Raw genomic sequence first — 26,920 nt, 5'->3', positions numbered from 1 at the left:
CTCAGAGTGTTTTGCTTCTCTTCCTTCTTTCTCCAGTGAATCTCCCAGTGTAAACTCCAAGTCTCAACTCCAAGTGTCACTCCCCCTACTGAAACTTCAGTATTTATAGACTAATTTCGTGGGTAATGGGTTTGGAATGAGGGAGACCCAAGTCCAAAATAATTTGTTATATTTTATTTATTTATTTTAATTATTTAATTAATTAATTAATTAATTAAAAAAAAATTTCTCTTTTTTTTTTCTTTTTTTTTTTTTCGTTTTTTTTTTCGTTTTTTTTTTTTTTTTTTTTTTTTTTTTTTTTTTTTTAGGAAAAATGATGGGTAATTTTTGGGGTATGACAACACTGTTCCATTGATCAAAACTATCCAAGGGTAAAAAGGCCAAAATGCTTAAGTGTGCACATTTGCTAATTACAAAAAATTGCCTAATCATGATTAAGAGCTGGATTAAGGGCACATATAAAGCCTTAATTCTAACAGAATTGGAAGGAGGATAATCACTTTTTCAGATCCAATCCAAAACCTCAGAAATTCTCTCACTTTTTCTCCATTTTCACATTCACTTTTTTGATCAATTCTCCAAGGATTCACCATTTTTTTTGCTAGTTCTTTGTTGATTCATCTCTTGCAGGTAATTTGCAAGATCTGTTTCTGAAGAGTGAAGCAAAAATCGTGCAAGAACACCAATTGTCCAAGCATCACTCATCAATGGCAATTCGCGATTTCTCCACCTCCAAGACTTCTTGAGCTGAAAGATCATCACCATACACCTTCCTAATCAACATTCTTCATCTGTTTCATTGAATTGGAGCTAAATACACAAGGATTTCGCACTGTGATCTTCAAGAGGTGAGATTTCGAAATCTTTAATTCATGCAATTGCCATGTGGATTCAATAGATCTTTGAACATAGAGTGTATTGATGCTTGAATCGTTTGATTTCATCCACTAATCACCAAGATATCATAGATTAAAGTTTGTATGACAAAACTTCCTTCGATCGTATCTCTTTGTACGTTAACCTTTAGACAAAATCGTGACCATATTTGTGACCTACGCTGAGAGACGGAGAGAATGATATACGGTTTGCGTGTTTTGTTGAAGAAATGCTCGTGACGGAATCTGGAGATGATGGACGAAGAACACGCGAAGAACATCAAGATTTCTGGAAAATTTTCGCTGTTTGATCTTCCTGCAGCGCCTTGCCAATTCGATTCTTGTTTACCGCCTGGTTCGTCCATTCACGTGGCGCCACCGCATTAATGCTACTGCACGTTTTGGCCATGGTTGGGGTTAATTACAACAATGCCATCCGTGTAAATTAATTCATTTAATTCATTAAATAAACATTTCAATAAATTAACAAATCTTACAAAAATCATATAAAATTCAATTTTAGTCCAAATTAGGTGGGAATTTTTTTGTTAGATCCCAAATTTCCCCTAGAAGTTTTTAGGCATAGTAACTCATGTTGTGCCTGGTGATTTTTTGGATTGGCTTAATGATACTTGTCATGTATGCTATATTTGTATGTTTTACCATTTTAATCATAAAATAATCATGCTTGCCCCAAAATGAATGAAATTTCACATGCTGGTTCTTGACTCATGCCTGGAGATTTTGGTATATAATTTGTAATTTTTTGATCTCTGGATTGGTAGATATGATTTATTCAATTTGAGTGTGACAATATGTGTCACACTATGCTATGCTGTGTTCATGATTTAATTTTCCATGCTTTCACTAGGCCTATGGCTCTGATTTTTTGCATGAGATACCTTGTATATGTCTAGTTTCACCATGAATTTTTGTAGGAATTATTGATTCATTTCCTATTTGATTGTCATTTTTTATTTCTGTTTAGCATTTTTGGATTGTTTTTGAGTGATCAAACTATATGGCTTGTGAAATGCTCATTTCTTACCATATGAATGTGAGATTTGGTGGAGTGCTTCCTAACATGTTTAGCTTCAATTTGGCTTTGGTCCCATTCGTTTCTAATTTGATCTCACTGTTTTACAATTGATTGAAGTTGACACTTGGTTTGTGACCTAGTTTAGGTTGATTTTTGCATGCCATGACATGTTGAATTTAATTCCCCTACTTCCACATGTCCAAATGCTATGAAATTTGATATGTAGCTCATTGAATATGTCCTGTTTAGAATGGAAATTTTGTGGAATTTATGGAGCTGTTTTGATATTTGTTTGGATGTAATCATTCTGTTTACTCATTTATAATTCACACTTGCCTACTTTGAGTTAAATTGTGCATAAAATGAAATTAGTGCATAGTTTGGATGTGAGGCCAATTGGATCCTCTTCTTAATTAAATTGCCTTGTTTTGGTTTTGGTTATCTTACTTGCTGTTTTACATTTTTCCATCCTTTGGACCCTAGGCTTGTCCTAGTGGTCTTGTTACTCATGTTTGAGTTTGACTTTGACTTTTCAGGTTAAGAAGCAAAGTGCTTAAAAGGAATTAATGCAAGTTGAATTGTTTCATTTGACTATTATGAACTAACTTGTTTGTGTTGTAGGGTGCTTGGTTCACTTGAGCTTTGTGCTATGCACATTATTGTTTGATTGTACATTGTTTGTTGATTCTTATGTTGTTGTTTTAAGATAATGATTGGGACGCTGATTATATTTGATTGATTTCAGGTACCCATAGTTGCTCAGTTCTCTTAAGAACTTGCATTGCTTTGCTTGTATAGCATTTGCATTGAGGTAGACTCTCTTGTCTCCATGTAGTCTGGAAGACCTGACTTGTTATTTAGCCAGGCAACTGTCTGAAGTCCTCCTTAAGAGGCAATGTTTGTGATTGTTTATGTTTGTCCCAAGCAGGAAAAGTCCTCATTTTGAGGCAATTGGTGGATATAAGAGATATGTAGCCTATCTCCCACTATCCTGTGTGTCTTCTCCTTGCTCCCATTACATGGTTGTAGCATTGAGATCCAAACCCAAGATCTATCGAGTCTAATTTGTGGAGAGAGTTCCATCTTTCTGAACTCCCACACCTTCTTATATTCAATGCTCTCCCTGACCAGGGATAAGAGTAATGAGGCACACCCCTCATATCCTTTCATCTGCTTCACCTTAGCCCCTCAATGGCAAGGTTAAGAGCGCCATTCACCTATTCCAGTGGACTTTTTAAGTCAAACCCTTTGATTGAGCCTAAATTGTATGGTTATAGTGTGTGCTACTTGAACTTGTTTGATTGATTATTTGATTCATTTGAACATGATTGCTTACTTGCCATTGTGCATTCATCATTATTGATTGTTAATTCTTGTATGATCATTATTGCATATCCTTGTGATCTATGTTTGTTTGCCCATTGAGGACAATTGTAAGTCCATGATGATTGGCTTTTGTTCCCGTGATATGGAAGGATAGAGTGTAAGACCTCATTGGTCACTCATATCTTCTTTGCTCTTGTTTGTTGTGTGAGAGGATGCAATTGTAAGTCCCTGTGATGTGGCATTTGTATTCCTATGATCATACTTTGGAGGTTGGTATAAGTCCAGATAGATTGGCATCCGACATCCAAATTTTGTTTTGTTTTAGGAGGTTGGTGTAAACCCATTTAGTGGTATCCGACATCCGTTTTTGCTTTTGTGAGATTGGTATAAGACCATTGATGGCATCCGGTATCATTGTTTACTTTTGGAGGTTGGTATAAACCCATTTAGTAGTATCCGACATCCGCTTTTTGCTTTTATGAGATTGGTATAAGACCATTGATGGCATCCGGTATCACCTTGCTTTATCTTTGCTTGCTTTGTCGCCTCATTCCTAAGGACACACTTGAATCATCTTCTATATGATTTCAAGAGGTGAACCTTTTTGAGAAGTTTTACATTCCATCATCCATACCATCTTTGTCCTAAACCTTTTCACACTTGACTTTCAAAAACTTTGACTTGTTGTGCAAACATTATCACCTCTTTTCAAATTAGAAACTTGGACCTTAAGTCCTTGATTTTTCAAACTTCACTTTTCATAACACTTCTTTGAATCAATCCTAATCATGCTTTGACCATATTTTGTGAATAATCATAATCAATTAACTTCACCCATTCAATTGTTTTGGCTTTGTCCATTGTTAATATGTTTTCATACATTAGCCGTAGGTTTTAATTACCATAGTGGTTGATGTAAATCTTACCTTATCCTTAGTGAGTCGATTGTAAGTCTTCCATACTTATTATAGGGTTAACCCCTCACTAGTATGTTGAAGTCGTCCTCGCATGGTGGATTGTTGATGTTGGTTGAGTTTTCTCCCATTGGTAATGAAAAGCCTTAGTGCTTGTGTTTTAAAATTGAACTCACTAATTTTTGGAAATCTTTTAGCCGAACTACGGCGTTTTGATCCTTACCTTTGATGGAAGGTACGTAGGCAACGGGTTCATCCGTTCGAACACAAAAAATAATTAACTTGTACATTCTTTTCTCATCATCCCATTCATGTTTGCACAATATGTCAAAACAAATAAACATTTTTTATACAACAAGTGTGAAAAGGGCTCCCTAGGAGTACCTAGGACGTGATGGGTGCCTAACACCTTCCCATTGCGTAACTTACCCCTTACTCCGATCTCTGATCTTCTATTGGTTTTCTACGTGTAAAACTTCTTAGGTTTTTGTTCGCTTTTTAACCAGTCCTTAGGATAAATAAAAGTGCGGTGGCGACTCGAATTCATTGTATACATTGCTTATGGTTTAACCAATAAATCATATAGCGACGAATACACCGCTACAATAACCACAAAGAGTAACCATCATCGGTTAGGATGAACAACAAGGTTAACTCTGCAAAGGGGAGAAATTAGGGTTTACAACTACCGAATACGGGGTAGAAAACCAAATTCTGGCTGGGGATAGGGTTGCTAGCATCCGACAATTATCCACAAGAAAGCACAGACTCCGTCGGGGAATAAAACCACAACAACATAGGATTTACAACTACCGAATACTGGGTAGAAGACCACAAAATCCACCATCAACCAGACTGAACCACAAAGGTTACCTCTGCTAGGGGAAAAGAGATAGGACTTACAACTACCGAATACTGGGTAGTAGCCAACAACTCCGATGAGGATAAAAACATAGGGTTTACATCTACCGAATACGGGGCAGAAAACCACAACTCCGCGTGGGAATGAAAGAATCACAATTCCGCACGGGAAACACAATAGGGTTTATAACAAACCACCAACTGCTGAAGAGCAGAAAAACTAGGATTTACAACTACCGAATACTGGGTAAAAAACCAAAGACTTTTGCCGAGGAATAAAAGGTATATAACCACAAATTCCACCAAGAAGAGGGAACATAGGACTTACAACTACCGGTATAAGGGTAGAGGCCCAAAAAGATTCCGCTGGGGATAAAAGAATTAATGCCGGTTACTGGGCAGTTCATTCATTTATTTCCACAGGGAAGCACGAGAAACAGTTGTCAAATGCCAATTCGGGACCAAACCGAAAAGACAGACTGAATTAAGACTCGTCCTATGAGGATATAACTCAATAGGAAAATCCATCCCAATATATGTGTTGGGAGGAAACGGAAGAAACCGTCATCCACGAGGATATATCTCAGTGGGGAACTGCAGAAGGAAAGACAAACACTTTCTGCTTATGGGGCGGACTCTATATTGAGAGATTAGACACCTGACATCTGCTTGGAGGAGATCTATTGGAGATCTATATCACCCATAGCAGGAGACAACAAACAAGAGATATATGGCAAAAAATGCAACATGAATATCTGAATGTTTATGAATATGCATGAGTATGCGTGATTTATGTTTGATGAATGCTGACAAAACAGACATATCTAACACAAACAGGCCCAGGAATCAAACGCCCGGTACTACACTTCCAGAGGAAAAACCAAATGGAAAGCCAATCTGCGGGAGATCTACATGCTAAAAAGCAAAGATCTGCGGGGAGGCACAAAATCAGAGATAAAAAAGAAAATCACACAATCTCTGAGCGATGGATCAACAATCAACCCAACTGGGGAACAGAAAGTCACAACAGGCAACAACGGCCACAAAGACAAATCTGTTGGGGAATGGGAGAAATCCCGAGATATCTGCAGGGGGATCCTCAGTATCAACTGAGAAACAAAAGTTCACTGCACAAGCAAGAACTACTATGAAAGCAACTCCACACAACTCCTCTGGGGAACAACCCACAAAGGGAGAACAGGTCATCCATGTAGAATCTACTGCACAAGCAACTCTAGCTGGGAGAACACAAGTAGCCACTCCATCGGGAATACACCCCCTGAAGGAAAAACAGATCACACAAGTAGATTCTGCAACAAGCCACTCTACTGAGGATCAAAAGCAATCAGGAAATCAACCCAATCTCTGGATGCTAGACCACCAACTGACCCTACTGGGGAAACATAGATTTTAATAAGCAGAAACTACCACAAAAGCAACTCTGTCGAGGATACCAGCTCTGGCGGGGACTCTGAGGGGATTATCACAGACGCAATCCTGACTCTGTTGGGGATACCAACTCTTTTGGGGATTTTGCATAAATACAATCCACCAAACCACAAATCTACTGACGGTTAGGGAATCCACTGAGGGACCCACTAGGGATATGGAGGGGAGCTGGGGGATCAACCACTGAATGCTACACCTTCCGAAAACAAATCAACAACTGCTGAGGAGGAAAATAATCACTACTCTGCTGAAGGCTAAACGCTCTGATGGGGAGATAGCAACAACTCCGCTGGCGATAATGCTGAGGAAAGTGGTAAAGTACCGGGATATCAATCCACCAACCACTGAATCTTCAAAAAGAAAGCAACCATGCTGAGGAGAGAAACAACAACTCCGCTAGCGACTGCACTGGAGAGAGTGACGGGGTACCGGGGTTTCAAACCATCAACTACCGAATCTTCCAAAAGGAAAACACCCATGCTGGGAGAGAATACTGCTGGAGAAGAAAACGAAATCTTCAACAAGCACTCTGCTTGGGGGAACAACCCATAACAACAACTCTGCTTGGGGAACAACCCCAACAACAAAGCAGGATAAAGAGGATACAACCATGTCAGGAATATGAACAAATGTCTTACCTGTTGGAAATCATGCCACCCTTGGGAGAGCACTGAGAAATTCTTAAGTATCATTTCATCATTGTGAATGTTCACTTTGTTTAAAACAACAATTTGAAAAAATTTATTTGTTGAAAACAATGACATTTTATCAATTAAAACATGCAAAACATTTGTTGAATTGAAACAAATAAGAGTGCAAATAATTGGATAAAAAGCTCAAATTGATTTGATGGAATGGTAGCCTGCAAATGGCAAGACTCCATAGATTTGTACAAATTCGAAATCAGTGATATATATGGGAAGAGGGCTACATTGAACATAATGATCCTTTCTCTACCAATTTGAATCTCGATGTATTCGCAGCTTCAGTCGACGACGAATCGAGAACCTCTGACGAAAAGACAGCTGCGGAACAGAAAGTCTTGTCAGGATGCAATTACTTGCCAAATCCCTAATTTTTGCCTAGATTGCCCCAGGGTGAGGTACTTAATCTAGCGGGATGCAAATATTCTTTTTTTTCAAGTCTCTAATTTTTGCCTGGATAGCCCTTGCGGGTTCTCCACCGAGACGCTCATTTTTGCCTAAGCCGCCCTTTCGGGTTTTCAACTTAGCGAGCTATTCTGTTTTTCATTTGCATATACTTTTTTTTAGGCAAAGTATTTCTTGACTGCATCTGAATTCACAGGACGAGTGAAATCCTCCCCATCCATTGTTGTGAGCATCAAAGCTCCGTCTGAAAAGGCTCTCTTGACAACATATGGACCTTCATAGTTTGGAGTCCACTTGCCCCTGGAATCGGGCGCGAAAGACAATACTTTCTTGAGCACGAGGTCACCTTCTCGGAACACACGAGGCTTGACCTTCTTATCGAATGCTTTCTTCATTCTCTGCTGATATAACTGACCATGGCACATGGCAGTCAATCGCTTCTCTTCGATTAAATTCAGCTGGTCGTAACGACTCTGAACCCATTCAGCAATCGGTCAACTAGGGACTGAGGGTATACTTTCTTTAAAAAAAAATTGGTTTTTGATTTTTTTTTCTTCATTTTTTCACCCTCTTTCTCTCTCTTTTTTTTATTACATTTGTAATGCCCCAGTTTGACTGTTTTGCTGATTCTCAAGATACAGCTGAATGAGCTTCTTTTTGTACTCACAAAGACGGGTAATCTCGTCAGGAATCCCCTTCAACATCATCTTCCTCTGCCTCAAATACAAGGAATTCAAGATTGGGAGATGGCGTTGGATCATTATGTTCAATGGGTTTTAGAATCAACCTGCATAATGATTTAGGATAATGAAAACTTTAGAATTTAAACAAGAAAATCATTATGCAGATGAAAAGATTGCTTTTATTCTTGTTTTTATGGTTTTTTGTGATCACTGATTTCATGCAAAAAGCAAAAAGTGAAAACAAATGGAAAAACAAATGTTTAACAATGCATTAATTGAATGAAAACATCATTGTATATATGCTGCCAACAATGTCATCACTTCTCCTTTTGGCATGGGAGAAGGGTTTTGAACAAAGTGAACCATTACTCTGATCTATGAATGACCGTAGGAACATCTACAGCGACCCAATTGTGGCAGACACCACCAGGGATAACAAAGTTGTCCAAATCCTCTGCATCCTCTTCCAGAATAGCAGCAGTTTCTTCAACTTGATCGGTGTGGATGAAACCTCCACTTGTGAACAAACCTTGCTCGTTGAATGCCCCAGAAGAATAGCCAATGCCAGCCCGGGATTTATTGTCTTCAAGCTCAATCATCTTCCCCAAACCAGCAACTACACCACATTCAATGGCCAGTTTCGCATCACGATAGGAAGCAAATGAAGGAGACTTCTTCTCAATCGGCTCAGCAATAGATAAAGCTTGGAAAGGCGTTCCAACTTCATCCTCAGCATCAATGTATGAGAAAGAAGACAGGTGGCTAACCAGGAGAGCCCTTTCTCCCCCTACCACAACCAGTTTCTTATTCTTGACGAATTTCAGCTTCTGGTGTAGGGTGGATGTCACGGCGCCAGCCTCGTGAATCCATGGTCTACCAAGGAGACAGCTATATGATGGGTGGATATCCATAACCTGGAAGGTGATTTGGAAATCACTAGGTCCAATCTTGATTGGGAGATCAACTTCCCCAATCACGGTCTTACGCGACCCATCGAAAGCTTTCACAACAACACCACTCTGCCTCATGGGAGGCCCCTGATATGACAATCGAGAGAGTATGGTCTTTGGCAATACATTAAGAGATGATCCAGTGTCAACTAGCACGTTGGACATGGCATCAGTCTTGCAATTCATAGAGATGTGTAATGCCATGTTGTGGTCTCTTCCCTCCTCAGGGAGATCAGCGTCACAGAAACTCAAAGTGTTGCAAGCAATGATGTTTGCAACTATACTGTCAAACTGTTCAATGGTGACGTCATGATCAACATAAGCCAGATCCAAAACTTTCTGCAGAGCCTCCCTATGGGGTTCTGAATTCAGCAGCAAAGATAGAACGGAGATTTTGGACGGCGTTTGTAGAAGCTGGTCTACAACGTTGTACTCACTCTTCTTGATGAGCCTCAGCATCTCATCACATTCTTCATTCACAGTGCCACTCGGGCCAACAGAAGAAACAGGAGTCTTTTGTACAGAGGAGGGTTTGGCAACAGCAAGTGTCGGGTTCTAAACATTCACTGCGGTCCCAACCGGGTGTTCAACAAAATCAGAAACAACATGATGCTTTGGGGGTGCAGAAAACACACGACCACTACGGGTCAACCCACTAACATCAGCAATATTAACAACAGAAGTGGAAGGCAACGACACCTCTCTTCCTTCTTCCACAGCAACTGGATTGTACCGGAAAGGAATAGCTCTATCCGAAGAATAAGGCACAGGTCCTGGAGGCTTGATGACCAGAGAAGGAGAGAACTTCGACTTGCTACCATCGTAGCGGATGACAACAGGCTCAGGCAACTTGAACACAAGAGAAATAACATTGACTTCTGGTTCATCTTCATCAACATTACGGTTCTGAAGAATCTCTATGGTACCTTCATCCAACAGCTCTTGAAGCTCTCTTCGCACTAGGCGACAACCCAGTCTATTAACTGAACAGATGCGGCATCTGTCATGGTCATGCTCCATATGACTGTATTGACACAGCAAACGATGCAACTCGACCAATGACTGTCGAATATGGCTCACATATTTGACTTTATACTTCCCAGGGCACCCCTGGACCATGTTCACTGATTTCCCATGCTCGGGCAATGGGTTCTTTGTAACATTGGGGCCTGAGTCCTCGAAGCTCAGAATACCACATCGCATAAGGTCTTGCACCTTAGTCTTCAATGGATAGCAATTTTCAATATTATGTCCCGGAGCACCGGAATGATATACACAATGTTGATCTGGCTTATACCACCACTGCGGATTTGCAGGCACAGCCGGAGGATCCCTGGGAGTAACCAGTTTCCTTTCCAACAAGGAAGGATATAATTCAGCATATGACATAGGAATGGGATCGAAACTGATCTTCTTCCTATCATAATTCAGATTAGCTTGGTTACTAGTACTACCACGAGGCTGGTAAGCCTGTTGCTGTGGACGATGTTGTTGTTGATACTGAGGTTGTTGCTGATACTGATGAGCATTGTCTCTAAAGACAGGTGCTATATGAGCCACCTAGTGCTGATGACGCGTCGGCTTCCTCTTAACAGAGGGTCTTCTTGGTTTAGCATGGGATTGCACAGCATGTGCCTCCCCATCTTTCTTCTTAAACGCCCCATACCGTTTAGAAGAGCTCTCATCCTTCGACAGACGTCCCTCACGGACTCCTTCCTCCAGACGCATCCCCATGTTCACCATCTCGGTGAAATCAGAGGGAGCACTTGCAACCATCCGCTCATAATAGAATGAGCTAAGAGTCTTCAAAAAGATCTTAGTCATTTCTTTCTCTTCCAGCGGAGGAGTAATCTGAGCTGCTAACTCTCGCCACCTCTGGGCGTACTCCTTAAATGTCTCTTTATCCTTCTGAGACATGGCTCTGAGTTGATCACGGTCAGGCTCCATATCAACATTATATTTATATTGCTTGACGAAGGCTTCGCCAAGATCGTTGAAGGATCGGATGTTTGCACTATCAAGGCTCATATACCAACGAAGAGCCGCACCGGACAAACTATCCTGGAAATAGTGAATCAACAATTGATCATTATCGGTTTGCGTAGACATTTTCCTGGCATACATAACCAGGTGAGCAAGAGGGCAGGTGTTCCCCTTATACTTTTCAAAGTCAGGCACTTTGAACTTGATTGGAATCTTAACACCGGGAACAAGGCAAAGTTCAGCAGCAGACTTGCCAAACAGATCTTTCCCTCGGAGGGTCTTCAATTCCTTTCGCAGCTCGAGGAATTGGTCATCCATTGCTTCCATCTTCTCATTAACATCTGGGCCCTCAGACGGCTCAGAATGATAGATGGTGTCGTCTACCCTGGGAATGGTATGCACGACAGGAGGAGGCATAACAAGGACCGGGCTAGATGCCGGCATGGAAGCAAAAGTTGGAGCTGGAATATCTGGCATGAAACCCAGAGGCATACCCCACGGAAACCCGGCTGGCATGGCATTAGGCACAAAGTGAGCACTAGCGGCTGGCACAGTCGAAGAAGCAACCTCTGATATGGCAGTCCTCTGGAGAGGAGTTGCGGGAGGTGGAGACGGTTGATGTTGAGCAGCCAACAATTGCTCCATCAGAGCACCCAAACGAGCGACCTCTTCCTTCAGCTCTCTGTTCTCTTGTTCCAATTGATCCATCACTCTAACAGAATTGGCTCTGGTATAGTACCGGTGAGTCAGCTTGTCTTCAAAATAAATGAAGAGCACAGAGTTAGGCCACGGACAAGAAGACCAGAACAACCTGCTTATGCAAAATGATGCATGCAATGCTCGTGCATATGCTTTGTTTTTTATTTCAAGGAACTTTTATGGTTCTATTTGCAAATTTTTGAATATTTAAAGTATTTTAACCACATATGGAAAATATCTCATCAAATATATATTCGAGACAAAGAAGTACAACATTTTTTATTATTACAAGGGAAAAGGAAAATAAACATCCTATGGATCCCTAGAAGCTCGGGATGCTGGAAGACGAGATACACAAAGCTTCTTGATCTCTCTCTCATAGGCTGCTTCCATATCTGCTTTCTCCTTTGCAAGTTGATCATACTTCCTCTTCCAGAATTTGGAAGACTGGGGAAGCAGAGAAGTCCAAGTATCATTCGGATCATCGATCACCTGATGCTCGAGAAACTCAATCAGAGCGTCCTTCTCCTTGATTTGCTGAAGCAACTCTTCTCTTTCACGGATCCAAGCACGTGAAAGGTCTTCTTCTCTCGACTCCTCTACATCTTGGTTAGGGAGGGTTGAAGGCCCAGCCACAACCAATGATGTAGGTCTCGGATGATCATACGGCATCAGATATTCAGAAGCTCTCTGTCTGACCCAAGAGGTATATGGCTCCAACGCTATGCAGTTCTTCGGACCCAACTCATTCCTACCCTTCTTCTGAATCTTGCACCAAGCGCAGACAAATCTGGCTTTCAGGCCTTGGGGATCTTTACCCTCTTGAAAGAATACACCTTCTAACAGAATGTTATGAGGTTTATCCTTTAGGGGGAACCCAAGCTGACGACGTGTTAATATAGGATTGTAGTTGATTCCACCGCATGTACCAAGAAGAGGCACATTAGGGAATTCACCATAATAATCAATGATCTGAACTGTATCATACACGCGATCATACCAAGAGATATCATCATTAGTGAGAGACATGAGTCTCTGAGACCACCGTAGACATCCCTTGTTCTCCTTGAAAGCAAACGTCTGCGGTAAGTGAGAAATAAACCACTTATACAGCAGAGGCAAACAACACACAATAACTCCTCCACCCTTTGCATTCCTCAAATGCAAAGAGAAATAGGCATCACCCAACAGAGTCGGAACGGGATTAAGAACTGAAAAGATCCTAATGGCGTTCACATCTACAAATTTGTCGATGTTGGGGAATAATACCAATCCATAGATGAGCAGCACAAATAAAGCCTCAAAGGCATCCTCACTCCTGGCCTTCCCATAAACAGTAGCTTGAGCGATGAGGAAATCAGACGGAAGACCCTGAATTCCACCTTTGATAGTCAGATTAGCTTTAATCAAGGCTTCATCTATGTGCAACAAGTCTGCAATCTCTCGAGAAGTCGGAATACTCTCCAAGCCACTGAACGGCACCTGATCCAAAATCGGGATCCCAATAAGATGAGCATACTCCTCAAGCGTAGGCAACAGCTGGAAATCCGGAAATGAGAAGCAATGATACAGAGGATCATAGAACTGAGCCAAAGTGCTCATCAATCCCTCATCAACCTGAGTAGTCAACAGAGGCAGAAGCTTCCCATAGCAAGCTTTGAAACCCAAGGGATCTAATACATAAGATGTCAGATTCCTTAACTCTTTCACATCGGGCTGTCTAAAGCTGTACTTCTTTGTATGCCTTTTTGGTCTTTCCATGTCTGAAAATTTTGCAAATAAACCCTTTAAGTTCCTTGAAAAATTTTCTGATTTTTCTGATGACATGAATGCAAATGGATGCATGAATGCATGAATGCAACAACCACACTCAAGGATCAAGCAAATCACACCAGACAAAGGTCATGGGAAAGCTCATAATATCCCTAATATCAATCATCCATTTTGGTGGATTATGGTTTTCACCTTATCAACACCCAAGTTCCATTGATATTAACAATACATGAACCGGCTCAATCATCCTTAATATCAATCATCCATTTTGGTGGATTATGGTTTTCACCTTATCAACACCCAAGTACCACTAATATTAAGGATGTCTGAACAACTCAACCATGAATCATGGGTTTGCTGAGAGTCACGAGCATGGAGTCTCGGTTAAGAACCACCCAAAGGGAGTGTACTAGGGTTTAAACCTACCGAACATGTTCTACCAGAGGTTCCCATAATCATCGTCCCATCTTTCGGATATTATCGGAGGAACGAATACTCGTATTCCAAAAATATTCTTAAGAGAGACTCTTATGAGTGTAGTATCGCGTAACAATCGCATCAGATCTGACATCTGAACGACCTCCGCACTACGTCCTAAAAATAGGCCAAGATGGGCTTGGTAAACTACAGTCCTTGGCTTCTAAGGCACATGATTGAAAGAATAATGCCTAACCACAAATAACTTGTGTGACATTATTAATCCAACATGACCTCCACCAAGTGAATGGACTCACAAGTCAACTTGTTAAGGAATACTCCACACAAGTCGACAAGACTATGCCATTCTCCTATCCTAAGGTGCACTCGAGTTCGGGTATAGAACTCATCTCACAGAGATCACCAAGCAAACAGCAATTGTATATCAAGCAATTCAAACATTACAATCAATACAGTTATCCCAAATTGTACAAAAATATGTCAAGTAACACATAAACAAATATCATACAACAAGGGTGAAAAGTAGGCAAAACCACCAAGGAAGGTCTATTTTTTCCCCAGCAGAGTCGCCACTTTTCTGTAGCGGTGTATTCGTCACTTTATGATTTATTGATTAAATCAAAAGCAAAGCATACAAAGAATCGAGTCGCCACCGCACTTTTATTTATCCAAAGGATTGGCTAAAAAGCGAACAAAAGCCTAAGAAGTTTTACACATAGAAAACTAATGAAAAGATCAGAGAGTCTGGGTAAGGGGTTAATTACGCAATGGGAAGGTGTTAGGCACCCAAAACGTCCTAGGTACTCCTAGGGAGCCCTTTTCACATTTGTTGTATAAAAATTTTATTTGTTTATGACATATTGTGCAAACATGATTGGGAAGATGAGAAGAGAATATACAAGTTATTATTTTTGTGTTTGAACGGATGAACCCGTTGCCTACGTACCTTTCCATGGAAGGTAAGGATCAAAACGCCGTAGTTCGGCTAAAAAATTCCAAAAATATGAGTGGGTTCATTTTAAAACAAAAGCCCTAAGGTCTTTCGTTATCCATGGGAGAAAACTCAACCTTATACAAACAACAAGTCCATCATGTGAGAACAGCTTCAACTTGCTAGTGAGGGGTTAACCCTATAATAAGCAAGGAAGTCTTACAATTCAATCACTAAGGACAAAGAAGGTGAGATTAATATCAACCAACTAGGATAAATCAAAACTATGGCTAATGTATGAAAACTTATCAAGAATGGACAAAGCCACAAAACAATTGTATGAGTTGGATTAACCAATTAGGATTTATTCACAAAAGAGTGGTCAAAGTATGATTAGAATTCAATTCAAAGAAGTATTATGAAATGGAGTTTGAAAAATCAAAGGCCTAAAGCCTAGGTTTCTAATTTGAAAAGAGATGAAAATGTTTGCACAATATTTTTGTCAAAGTTTTGGATTAACATGCAAAGATGGAGGTTTAAAGAACAAAAGGTGGGTGGGTGAGGAAGTGTAAAACTTCTTAGATGTTCACCTCTTGATATCATATGGAAGATGATTCAAGTGATTCCTTTGGAATAAGGCAACAATGCAAATAAGCAAATACAAAGCAAGGTGATACCGGATACCAATCAATGGGATTATACCAATCTCACAAACAAAGGTGGACACCGGATACCAATCAATGGATTTACACCAATCTCCTAAAAAAAACAATGATATCGGATGCCAATCAATGGACTTATACCAATCTCACAGAACAAACACGGATACCGGATACCAATCAATGGATTTACACCAATCTCCTAAAACAAAACAATGATACCAGATGTCAATCAATGGACTTATACTAGTCTCACAAAACAAACATGGATACCGGATACCAATCAATGGATTTACACCAATCTCCTAAAACAAAACAATGATACCGGACGCCAATCAATGGACTTATACCAATCTCACACCATATCATAGGAACAACTGCCAAGTAATGGACTTATGCTTGTCTCCTCCATGGACAAAGAAAAAATGCTATAAAGCAAAGCTTATGAAATGATATACAAATGATGATGATAAATGCACTAAGGCACACTCAAGCAGATATGCACAGATGAATCAAGTAAGGAAACACACAAGTCAATTAGCACACACTATATACAAGCAATTTGGCTCAAGCAAGGTTAGACTTTACAGTCAACTGGAATGGGGTAAGTTGTGCTCTTAACCTTAACATTAAGGGTTAAGGTGAAGCAGATGAAATGGAGATGAGGGGTGTGCCTCATAGCTCTTATCCCTGGCCTGGGAGAGCTTTGAATAATGGAAAGTGTGGGAGTTCAGAAAGTTGGAACTCTCTCCACAAGTGAATGACTCTATAGATCTTGGGTTAATATCCACAATGCATTAACATGTTATGTGAGCAAAGGGATGACATACTGAATAGTAGGAGATGGATTACACATCTCTTTTATCTACCAATTGCCTCATATGAGGACTTTTCCTGCTTGGCACAAAGAGTAAACAATCACAAGCATTGCCTCTTAAGGAGGACTTCAGACAGGTGCCTGACCACATAACAGGCCAGGTCTTCCAGACTACATGAAGAAGAGAGGTTATACCTAAGTGGTTAAGCAACCAAGCAAAAGCAAGTTCAAAATGAAGTTGAGCAACTAATGTACCTGTGGAAACATCAAACAAACCAGTACAACTATACAGACAAACAACCAACAGTTAATGCAACAGATAACCAATATACACAATGTGTAATCCAAAAGTCAAACTCAAGAGAGTCAACATCAACCTACAAAACACACATTAGTAATCAAAAGCAAATATCAAATGCTCTCAAGATGAGGCATCATCAATTGTGTAACTTGAATGTGTAACCTGAAACAAAGCTTCAAACATGAGAGGCAAACCACTAGGTCAAAGCCTAGGGTCAAAGATGGGGAAAAAATTCAAAACAGAAGTTGAAATTTGACATGAATCAACTTCAAACAATTATTGACACATATCAAAAAGTCTCCCATCAATATCATTTACCAAATGCATTTTATGATCAATTGAAGTTCAAGGCAATTTTAAAGTCCAAATGTGATCAAACAGAATGAAAAATCTCAATTAAATCATAAATGATTCACAAAAATCTGGAAAAATTCATACATATTCAAGACATCTCATATGATAAGCATGCAAAAATCAGAACAATTGAGCATCATTTGATAGGGTAAACACATAACACAAGATGAACATCACAAGGTATGACACAAATTGTCACACCTACTTAGAAAAATCACAAACCATAAATGATAAATGATAAAAATGCAAACTCAACACCAAAATATCCATCAAAGTGTCTAGTTTCAACATGTAAATTTTCAGATTCATAGGATCAACAACCATTATTTCACAAAAGATATGTCAAGCAAGGTCAAAATAGCATACATGTTAACAAACCCTAGCACAAAATAATTTCCAGTCGTGCACAATTCATGACAAAATAACCAAAAATAGTAGACAGAAAATGTGACACCATGCAAAAATCCTTATATTTTTTGGAGCATTTTTGGATTTGTTATGATTTTTTAAAGATGCAAATGAAAATGAAATAAAAATTGAATAAGAAAATGAATTAATGGAAATAATTGAATTAATTTTGAAAAGAGGCAATTGGCGCCCAGCTGCTGCGCTGCGTTTCATTAACCAAAAGCACTGGCCAATCAGAATTGAGCATGGAGCTCTCATGCAACCAGTAGAATTCAAACCCTAGGAACTATAGGAAACAGAAAAGCGTGGTCAAAAATAAAAGGAAACCATGGCCAAAGCACTGTATCTTCTTCTCCAACAAAACGCGATGAACAGTGAACTGGTATGAACATTGATGAACATTTTTCCCAGTTTTTCAAAATAAGCACATGTTCATGTAGCACACACATCAAGGAGCAAGGATCAAGCATTGAATTAGCATCTAACATCCTAAATCGCATGGATCGAGCAAATCAAGAATTCAACATCAAACTTTAATCTATCGAAACTAAGTGAATAATGCACGGTTTTAAGTGATTCAAAGCTCAGCATGCTCACACAAACAAGATCTACAAGTTTAGCATAACAAAAACGAGAAATAAGAGACACGATTTCATGACCTCTTGAAGAGCATCTTTCGAATCCACGCGTTTCAGGCCTTGCAATGCTTAGATCTTCCTCTAGCAAGCTTGTGGAGTTGATTGGAAGAAGTCTTGATGTTCAATTGAGCTCGAAATCACAGAATTTGAAATTCACCATTGTTGTTCAAGCTTCATGTATGCTTCCAAACTGCACGAACTCATGTGATTCTTGCTTGAATCTTGTTCTATGATGATGCTAGATGATGAATTTGGCAAGGAAAATGCAATTGGATTGAAGAATTGTGAAGAAAAAAATGAGAGAAAGTTTGAGAGAAATTTTATAGATCTGAAATTTGTGAAGTGTGGTTGTGATTTTCTGTTAGGGTTTGAGGTTATATACTCCCTATTAGTCATGCTTAATCAAGATTAACCAAATACTAAATGAAATTAGGGAAAATTGAGGTGTTTTGCAAATTTGCATTTCACCCTTATGCATGGCAATTAGGCATGAACAGTACACGAATGCAAGCTATTTTCACTCAAACTGAATTTTTAAAATCAATTGAAATGGCAAAATATTCAAATGATTTACCAAATTTAAATTGTGAAATTTCCCTCCAAAAAATCAAGATTTTGCAAATGATCATGTGATGATGATTGATGCAATGCAAGGCAATATTATGAAATTATAGGTCATGACAAGAATTTAGCAAAAAGAGCCATGCAATTTGGAGCTTTGGTTTGAAAGTTATGCACTTTTGAAGTTCAATCCACACTTGGCCATGTTTTGATCATAATTCCTTAACCACACATGAGAAATTGATGATCTTGGACTTTTTGGAAATGGGAGATGAAGATATACAACTTTCATGTTCAACAAAATTTCATTTGAAGCTTGCTTGATGATGTAATCTTGAGGAGAAAACCTTTCCATTTTTGGCAATTCCAAATTACAGGTCACTTACTATTTTTGGAAAGTTTTCATCTAACCTCAAATTCTTCATTGTTGATGTTTGAAATTTCAAATGAGACTTGTTTGAACATGAATGAAGTATTTCTAATCACTTCCCACTTCCAAATCCACAGTTGACCTGGCAGTTGACTGACTAGGGTTTCAGTTGACTGAAGAATGCCTTGATGAGCTTCAAGCCTCTACCACTTGGGATTTTGATTCAAAATGACATCATATCTCATATAAGCTCTTGTGAATGAATGTGGTGTCCAAATTCTCAAGAATGGCCACCATCTATGGTTCAATGACTGCCTTTGACTGCTTTGTCCTGTGATTACTTCATCTGCAAGTAACAAGGTTAGATGACATATTTTTGTACTTTTGGTTAGTGGACAAATGAAAAGCAATGATATACAAATGCAAAACATGCTTGGTGATCAAGAATCAACACTCAAAAGCTGACCCACCCACAGGAAAGCAGGCAAGGTGCACAATGATCCTTGAGGCAATGAAATGATATGATATGATGCCATGAGGGATCTTAGGGACAAAATTGGGGTCTTACACTAAGGTTAGGAAACATGTTACTTTATGGAAGCATTTCTTGGAACAATTTAAGAAATTCAGTGAAACTTCTATCCGGCCATCCACCTTGCAGCAATTCAAGCAATTCAATGAAACTTCAAGCAATGACATTAACATAACATGCAATCTTGTAGAATTTTTGTACCTCATATATAACGAGTCTTTCATGTCACTTTGCAAAGTATATTCCACATGATATTTCTTAAAAGCATCTAGTTTAATATCACGAATCATATCTTCTAGAGTATCATTCATAAATTCATCAATTTCAACTTTATGTGACGTAGTTCTTTTTTTGTCACTTCACCATGCCATACCCATTTTTTGTAATTTTGAATAATTTCATCACAACCTAAACGATTGAATATATCATTCTTTGGATATTTTCGCATATTTCTATATTTTTTACAAGGACAAAAAAATACATTATTGTTAGGAAGGTTTTTTTACACGAATTCAATAAATTGAAAGACTTCATTCTCACATTCTTTACTTAATATATTGGTTTTCATCCAACTAGGATCCATAATCACATACAACTTTTGAAAATAAAATAAAAAATAGTACACAACCAACAAAAATGAACATTCCAGCTCAATAAAACAACAATAACACTAAACAACAACAACTACAAATACCTAAAAAATAACACAATGATATACCCTAAGTCTCAAAAACCATAACAACAACAACAACATTACTAGTATTATCATAGAGAAAGTTTTACATAATGGAAACACGATGAGAGAGTTAAATAAATGTGTTGGTTTGAGGTTCGAGTTTCCTTATTCGAACTTCCTTTCTCCTTGGAGAATGATGTTTTAGTTTTTTATGTGGAGATGATGAAGAATGGTGTTTCTTTCATTCGTTAAGGCACAAAAGATTTATTAGAAATAATGAAAAGTGAATGAGACTTACATTCTGATGTTGGAATAAAATATTACTTAGAGTTTATATCTCATTTTTTGTTTAAAAAATCAAGGGAACACAACTAACGTAAAATTTGGGTTCAATTTAACAGAATAAAGTATTAATCAACATTTCATGTCAGTTTTTCTAAAACCGAGGGAAACTATGATTTATAAAATAAGGGTTCCATTTTGGTCCCAAATAAAACACGAAATTGTAGGAGCTGTGAATTGAAGCTTAAATCATGAACTATATTTTATGTTGTTTTTCTATAAAAACAAAGGGATGTGATTTAATTTAGAAAAATAAAATAAAATGGTGCGTTCCACATTATTTGACCTCAATTTTAATTGGCTAATGTGGAAGCTTTTTCATAAAATGTATTATTTGTAGTCCTCTCTCTCTCTCTCAAACCTAAAAAGACTCTCTCTACTTAGAATAAGTGAGACACAAATTGGCTAACATATTCGGGCATTTCTCTAGATAGAAAAGGAGTCCAAACTCAACAAACCTCTCCCTCACAGCTACATGGAGGAAATCGCCAAACCGACGATATCACAAGAAGCTTCAAACTTCCTTATTGGTAGCACTTTAGTCATAATATCGGAACCATTATCATCTATATGAATTTTAGCTAACTTCAATATTTTAGCATCCAAAACATCATGTGTCCAATGATACCTCAAATCAATGTGATTGGACCTATTATGAAAAGTCGAATTCTTATCAAGATGAGTAACACTTTGACTATCAACAAATAATAGATATTTGTATTAAAAAAAACCAAGCTCTGACACAAATTTCTTCAAACATAATAACTTTTTGCATGCTTCAGTAATGACAATGAACCATGCCTCTGTAGTAGACAATTCTACACACTTTTTCAATATGGACTGCCAAACCACATCTTCTCCTGCAAATTTAATCATGTAGTCCAAAGTGAACTTCCTAGAATCAATGTCTCCAACCATATATGAGTCAGAGTACCTCTTAATATTAGTATCATCTCATCCAAAGCAAAGCCTCATACAAGTAGTAATTTGAAGATACCTTAAAATCCATTTTACAGCATTCCAATGCTCACTAACTAGATTTGACAAAAATCTATTGGTTGTACCAACAACATGTGTTATATCTGGTTTTGTAAACACCATTAAATACATAAAACTACTCATATTAGACGCATAAGAAACACGTTTCATATCAAATGTTTCATCTTTACTTGAACGACTTTGATTAGAACTCAACTTGAAATGGATAGCAAGAAGAGTGTTTACATTCATATAACTTTCCATATGGAATCTATGCAATACTCTTTGAACATAATGCTCTTGCAACATCCAAAATTTCTTTTACTTTCTGTCACCCGTGATTCTAATGCCAAGAATATGTTTAGCCGCTCTCACGTTTTTCATGGCAAATGACTTGCCAAACTGCTCATTTAACCTGTCAATGATAAAGATATTTTTTCGTACCATAAACATATCATCAATATATAACAACAAGATAATGAAGTCATCGTTAGGAAACTTTCTAACAAAGACGCAATTATGGTAGTAGCTAGAACTAGAATTACATAAAAATACTCCGAACTTATTAGTATTAACATCAAAACAATCAAAGTGCATCATCCTAAATAATTTCAAATCATGATTCACAAAATAAGAGCCTAAAATTAAAGCAACCAAATATAAATACATCAAAGTCATCATTCATTAAATTAAAAAAAAAGTCAAGAACGTTGTTCAATATCCTTCACAATTCAAAATGAAACTTTGACTTAACATTAATATCTTTAACCAAATTCCAATAATGAAAATATAAATATTAGTTCATGTATCATTTCATCAAGAGACATGCAAAACAAAAATAACTAGTCGCTAATGGTCAAATTTGTAGGTTGATTGAATTTTATGGGTTGTGTCCGATTTTACCCAAAACTCCATTATTTTGAACAATTTTTCATTCGAAAATTATATTGATTCGAAAATTATGTGTTTATCCAACCTATAAACACCCCTGTATACATATATCCTACTTATTCACAAACCCTAGGATACTTCGAAAAAATATATATATTTTCTATAATTAATCTTTTTGAGAAAGTTCCCCTCTCCGATTTCTAACCATTTTTTGTCCCCCAAAAAGTTAGAACCTCATTCATCCATGTCACATTTAACATACTTGGCCAATCAATATAACAAAGTCACCTTAACAAGTTCATAAATAATATTTACACGTCTAAGAAAATAAACAAAAGGAAACACAGCCTAATATGTTCAATTTTTATTTTCTCTCTAACATAACAATACTTCAAAATTTGATCATTCATAATAAATAAAATACTACTCATAAAAATAAAAACTCTCATCCCTTTCATATCACACACACATTCGAATTTGGTTCCCATGAACGAGAAGATGTTGTTGATTCACCATTTCATGACACCTCCTTAACCCTTCATTACTATTTCCCACTACCGTAGAAATTCTCATATTTTCTTCTTCTTCTTCCTCCTCAAATTCTTCATCTTCTTCGTCTTCTTCTTCACTTTCTCCTTCTTCTTCACTATCTCGATCTGGTATTAGATGCAATGTCAACCGTCCATCATGCCGTGAAGCATGAAGGATATCAGGTCGGTGTATTCTAACTTCCGTTAATTCCAACCTCCCGTCTTTCCTCACCGGCCTGAGATAAAAGCTAGGTTTACCATTCCGATTCAACGACGGAATCGGCGGTGGAAACGACCTCATACAATTTCCTCTACTTTCAGCTTTTTTCATCATCATCTTCCTCCTCCAAATCTCATCCTTCTCATCACTATTCACCTTCACATCCGTTCTACCATTAACTCTTCTCTCGTCGGAACTCTCGAATCCGAGACTCTCCGTGCAAGACATCAATCCATCAACATCACCGGAGAGAAATTCAATCCGCGGAGAATTTTCATTAACGATCGTCTTCGAATTTAACAACATCGTTGATTCAAGAACATTCCGAACCGGAAGGTTATCGCGATCGGTGATGTCCGTAACGAGAGCCAAACCAGAAATAGAGTGAGATTGTGCAGTAGTGACGGTAGTTAGATCGAAAAGCGATTGAATATTTTTCTTGAACAAGTTAATAACAGAAGGAAGAGCCAGAGAAAAAGAGAAAGAGAGAAGAATAGGAATAGGGTAATATAGAAAGAGAGCTGTATCTGTATATGTATTTGTATCTGTATTTGTTTCTGTCATGGTTGAGTTTTTAGTTTGAAAAAGAAAAGGGTAAAAAAGAGGAGAAGAGTGTTATATAGTTAGAAATGATGTTATTATGTATTGATTCATGATTCATGTTGAAACATTGATGATGGGGTGGCAAAGAAAAGATGAGGTGGAGAGTTTGTTTTTAAGATATGAGCTGGATAGAATCAGTAAACGGTGCCGGGTCCCACGTTGGTTTATTAGTTATTACTACTAAAGAATGTGATTACCCTTAAATAGCAAGTTTTTTTTTGTTGTTAATCTGTTTTACTTGTATGGGTTAAATTTAACAATAAGATTAACCTCTTATTAGTGTTATGACTTTTAGATAGAGTTGTATTGGTTTGAATTGTTCATCTAATACGTTTTTGTTTGTTTGTAAGGGGTGGAAGATATACAGCTGTTTTGGAAATTAGTAAAGGAAAAAGGAAATGGAATTTTGGATATTCTTGTGCTATTTGATTTGACCATCATAATAATAAATGGAAATTATTAGTGGTTGTGAAAAGGGCTTGAGTTGTAGTTGGTACACGTTTTTTCTTTACTAATGTTATAATAACACAATTTTGACAATTTAGAACATTCTCTCTTGCCTTTATAAGCAAAAGAACACATTTTTATCATTATTAAAAGTATAGTTAAGTGTTTTTCATTATTTTGATTTCATGTAAAATAATTAAAACAATTATTAATCTATCATTATTTAAAATTATTGGATGGTGATGCTTTTGTAATTTGGGTTTGTGTTCACATTATAACAATAGATATTTAAGTATCTTAGTGTGTGAGATATTTTTTTAGTGAGTTGAGAAAGGAAGAATAAGAAAATAAAGATTGTATTATTAAATGATTTATAAACTGAATTACAAAGTATATATTTATATACACTTAAGTAATTTGACTAATAAGTAACAATTATAACAATCATAAACCCTAATTATCTTTTGGGCTTGCGCCGCACACAATTTGGATTATATTATATTATATCTCAACATACCCCTCATATAATCTAACTTGTCGAACAAATGCTAATTATAGTCGATCTGAAATATTCCTAATATTTTTTTCAAATTCAGGAATCGGTCGAACTTTAATCTTTTGGTGAAAATGTCGGTCAACTGTGCATCACTTGAGCAATGTCTTACTTCAAGTTCACCTCGATTTACCTTCTCCCTTAAGAAGTGAAATCTAGCTTCGATGTGCTTACTCCTTCCATACAAAAATTGGATTATTCGCAAGATTTATAACTGACTTGTTGTCGAACTGCAGCACCATAGGTTTCTTCACTTTGATCTCTATTTCTTCAAGCACAAATTTGATCCAAATTGCTTGACAATCAGCATATGATCCTGCTATATATTCAGCCTCACACGACGATAATGCCAGCACATATTATTTTCTCGAGCACCATGTGATTGGGGCACCAAATACTTGAAAGAAATAACCAGTTGTTCTTCTTCGATCTTCCTTATCTCCACAACAATTAGCATCTGAATAACAAGTAACCATAACTTCTTTGCTTTCAGAGTCTCGTCAAAATAGAATTCCATAGTTTATCGATCCTTTTAAGTATCTCATGATTGTTCTTGCAACCTTCATGTGTGACACCCTTGGTTCACTCATGTATCTGCTCACTAATCCGACTGAGAAACCTATATCAGGTCGACTGTTGCACACATATCTCAGAGATCCAACAATTTGTTTGAACAAAGTTCCATCGACTTTGTCTTCCTCTTCATGCTTCTCCAACTTCAACTTTGGTTCGACAGGTGAAGATTCAGGAGTTGAATCATCCATCCAGAATCTCTTGAGTATCTCTTTGACATACTTTCTTTGATGTAGCATCATACCTTGCTTTGACATTTGAAATTTCATGCCTAGGAAGTACGACAATTTTCCCATATCCGATATTTCAAATTCCTTCTTCATCATCTCTTTGAACTTTGCCAGGTTTTCCAAGCTGTTTCCAATCACTAAAAGGTCATCGACATATAAGCAGATGATTTTTATATCTTATGCAATAACCTGAACATAGACACCATACTCAGATTTGCATTTCACGAATCCCAATTCAACTAAGTATGAGTCGATATTCTTGTTTCATGCCCTAGGTGTCTACTTGAGATCATAGAGCGCTTTGTGCAACTTATGTACTTTCCTTGCTTCCTCCTAATCACAAACCCAGGAGGTTGTGTGACATATAACTCTTCATTTAGAGGACCATTTAAAAATGTTGATTTCACATCAAAGTGAAATGTCGACCAACCTTGATTGCATGCCAAGGCGACAACTAGTCGAACAGTATCTAATCTTGCTACTGGTGCGTATACTTCAGAGTAGTCGACTCCTTCTCTCTGAATAAAACCTCAGGCTACCAATATCGCCTAATGGCTTGCTATCGATCCATCAACATTGTGCTTCAACTTGAACGCCCACTTCACTTTGATAACTTTTGTATGTGTTGGCAATTCGACTAACTCTCATGTGCTTTGAGGTCTCTGACTAGTACTATCTACACCATCTTCGACTTCGATTGTTTCGGCCATGTCAGGAACTGCTTCGACTTTGACTGAAATATCGACAATATCTTTGACTTTGACATCATTACTTGCTTCGTCAAAATCATAGCTCATCAATGGCTTGTCCATTTCATCACTAGAATTCCAATCCCAAACAGAATTTTCATCAATCACAATATCTCGACTCATCACGATCTTCTGATTAATTGGATTGAACAACCTATATGCACCGGCTTTATGATATCCTATAAGAATCATAGGTTCACTATTGTCATCAAGCTTCCTACTTCTAGCATTAGGAACATGCTTGTAACAAATAGAGCCAAACACCTTCAGATGACTCACTGATGATCGTTTGCCACTCCAAACTTCTTCAAGAACCATATTCTTAAACTTCTTACTAAGGAACATGTTCAGAATATAAACAACAGTGTAAACAACTTCACCCCATAAGGATTTTGGAAAATTCTTATGCTTCAACATGCATCTCGTTGTGTCCAATATGATCATGTTTCTTCTTTATG

At 37.8% G+C, this 26,920-nt stretch overlaps 1 protein-coding gene across 1 annotated transcript; it reads right to left on the bottom strand.

Moving 5' to 3' along the window:
• Window positions 1–22,833: 22,833 nt before the first annotated feature.
• Window positions 22,834–24,152, bottom strand: LOC127132325 (protein FANTASTIC FOUR 1). The gene has a single exon (XM_051061257.1). It carries the CDS (start codon window positions 23,869–23,871, stop codon window positions 23,017–23,019), a length of 855 nt encoding a protein of 284 aa, XP_050917214.1. The 5' UTR covers window positions 23,872–24,152; the 3' UTR covers window positions 22,834–23,016.
• Window positions 24,153–26,920: the final 2,768 nt, after the last annotated feature.

The sequence above is a fragment of the Lathyrus oleraceus genome, chromosome 3 (genome assembly GCF_024323335.1).
Source record: "Lathyrus oleraceus cultivar Zhongwan6 chromosome 3, CAAS_Psat_ZW6_1.0, whole genome shotgun sequence".
Taxonomy (NCBI): domain Eukaryota; kingdom Viridiplantae; phylum Streptophyta; class Magnoliopsida; order Fabales; family Fabaceae; genus Lathyrus; species Lathyrus oleraceus.
This window is presented reverse-complemented; position numbering and strand designations above follow the sequence as displayed.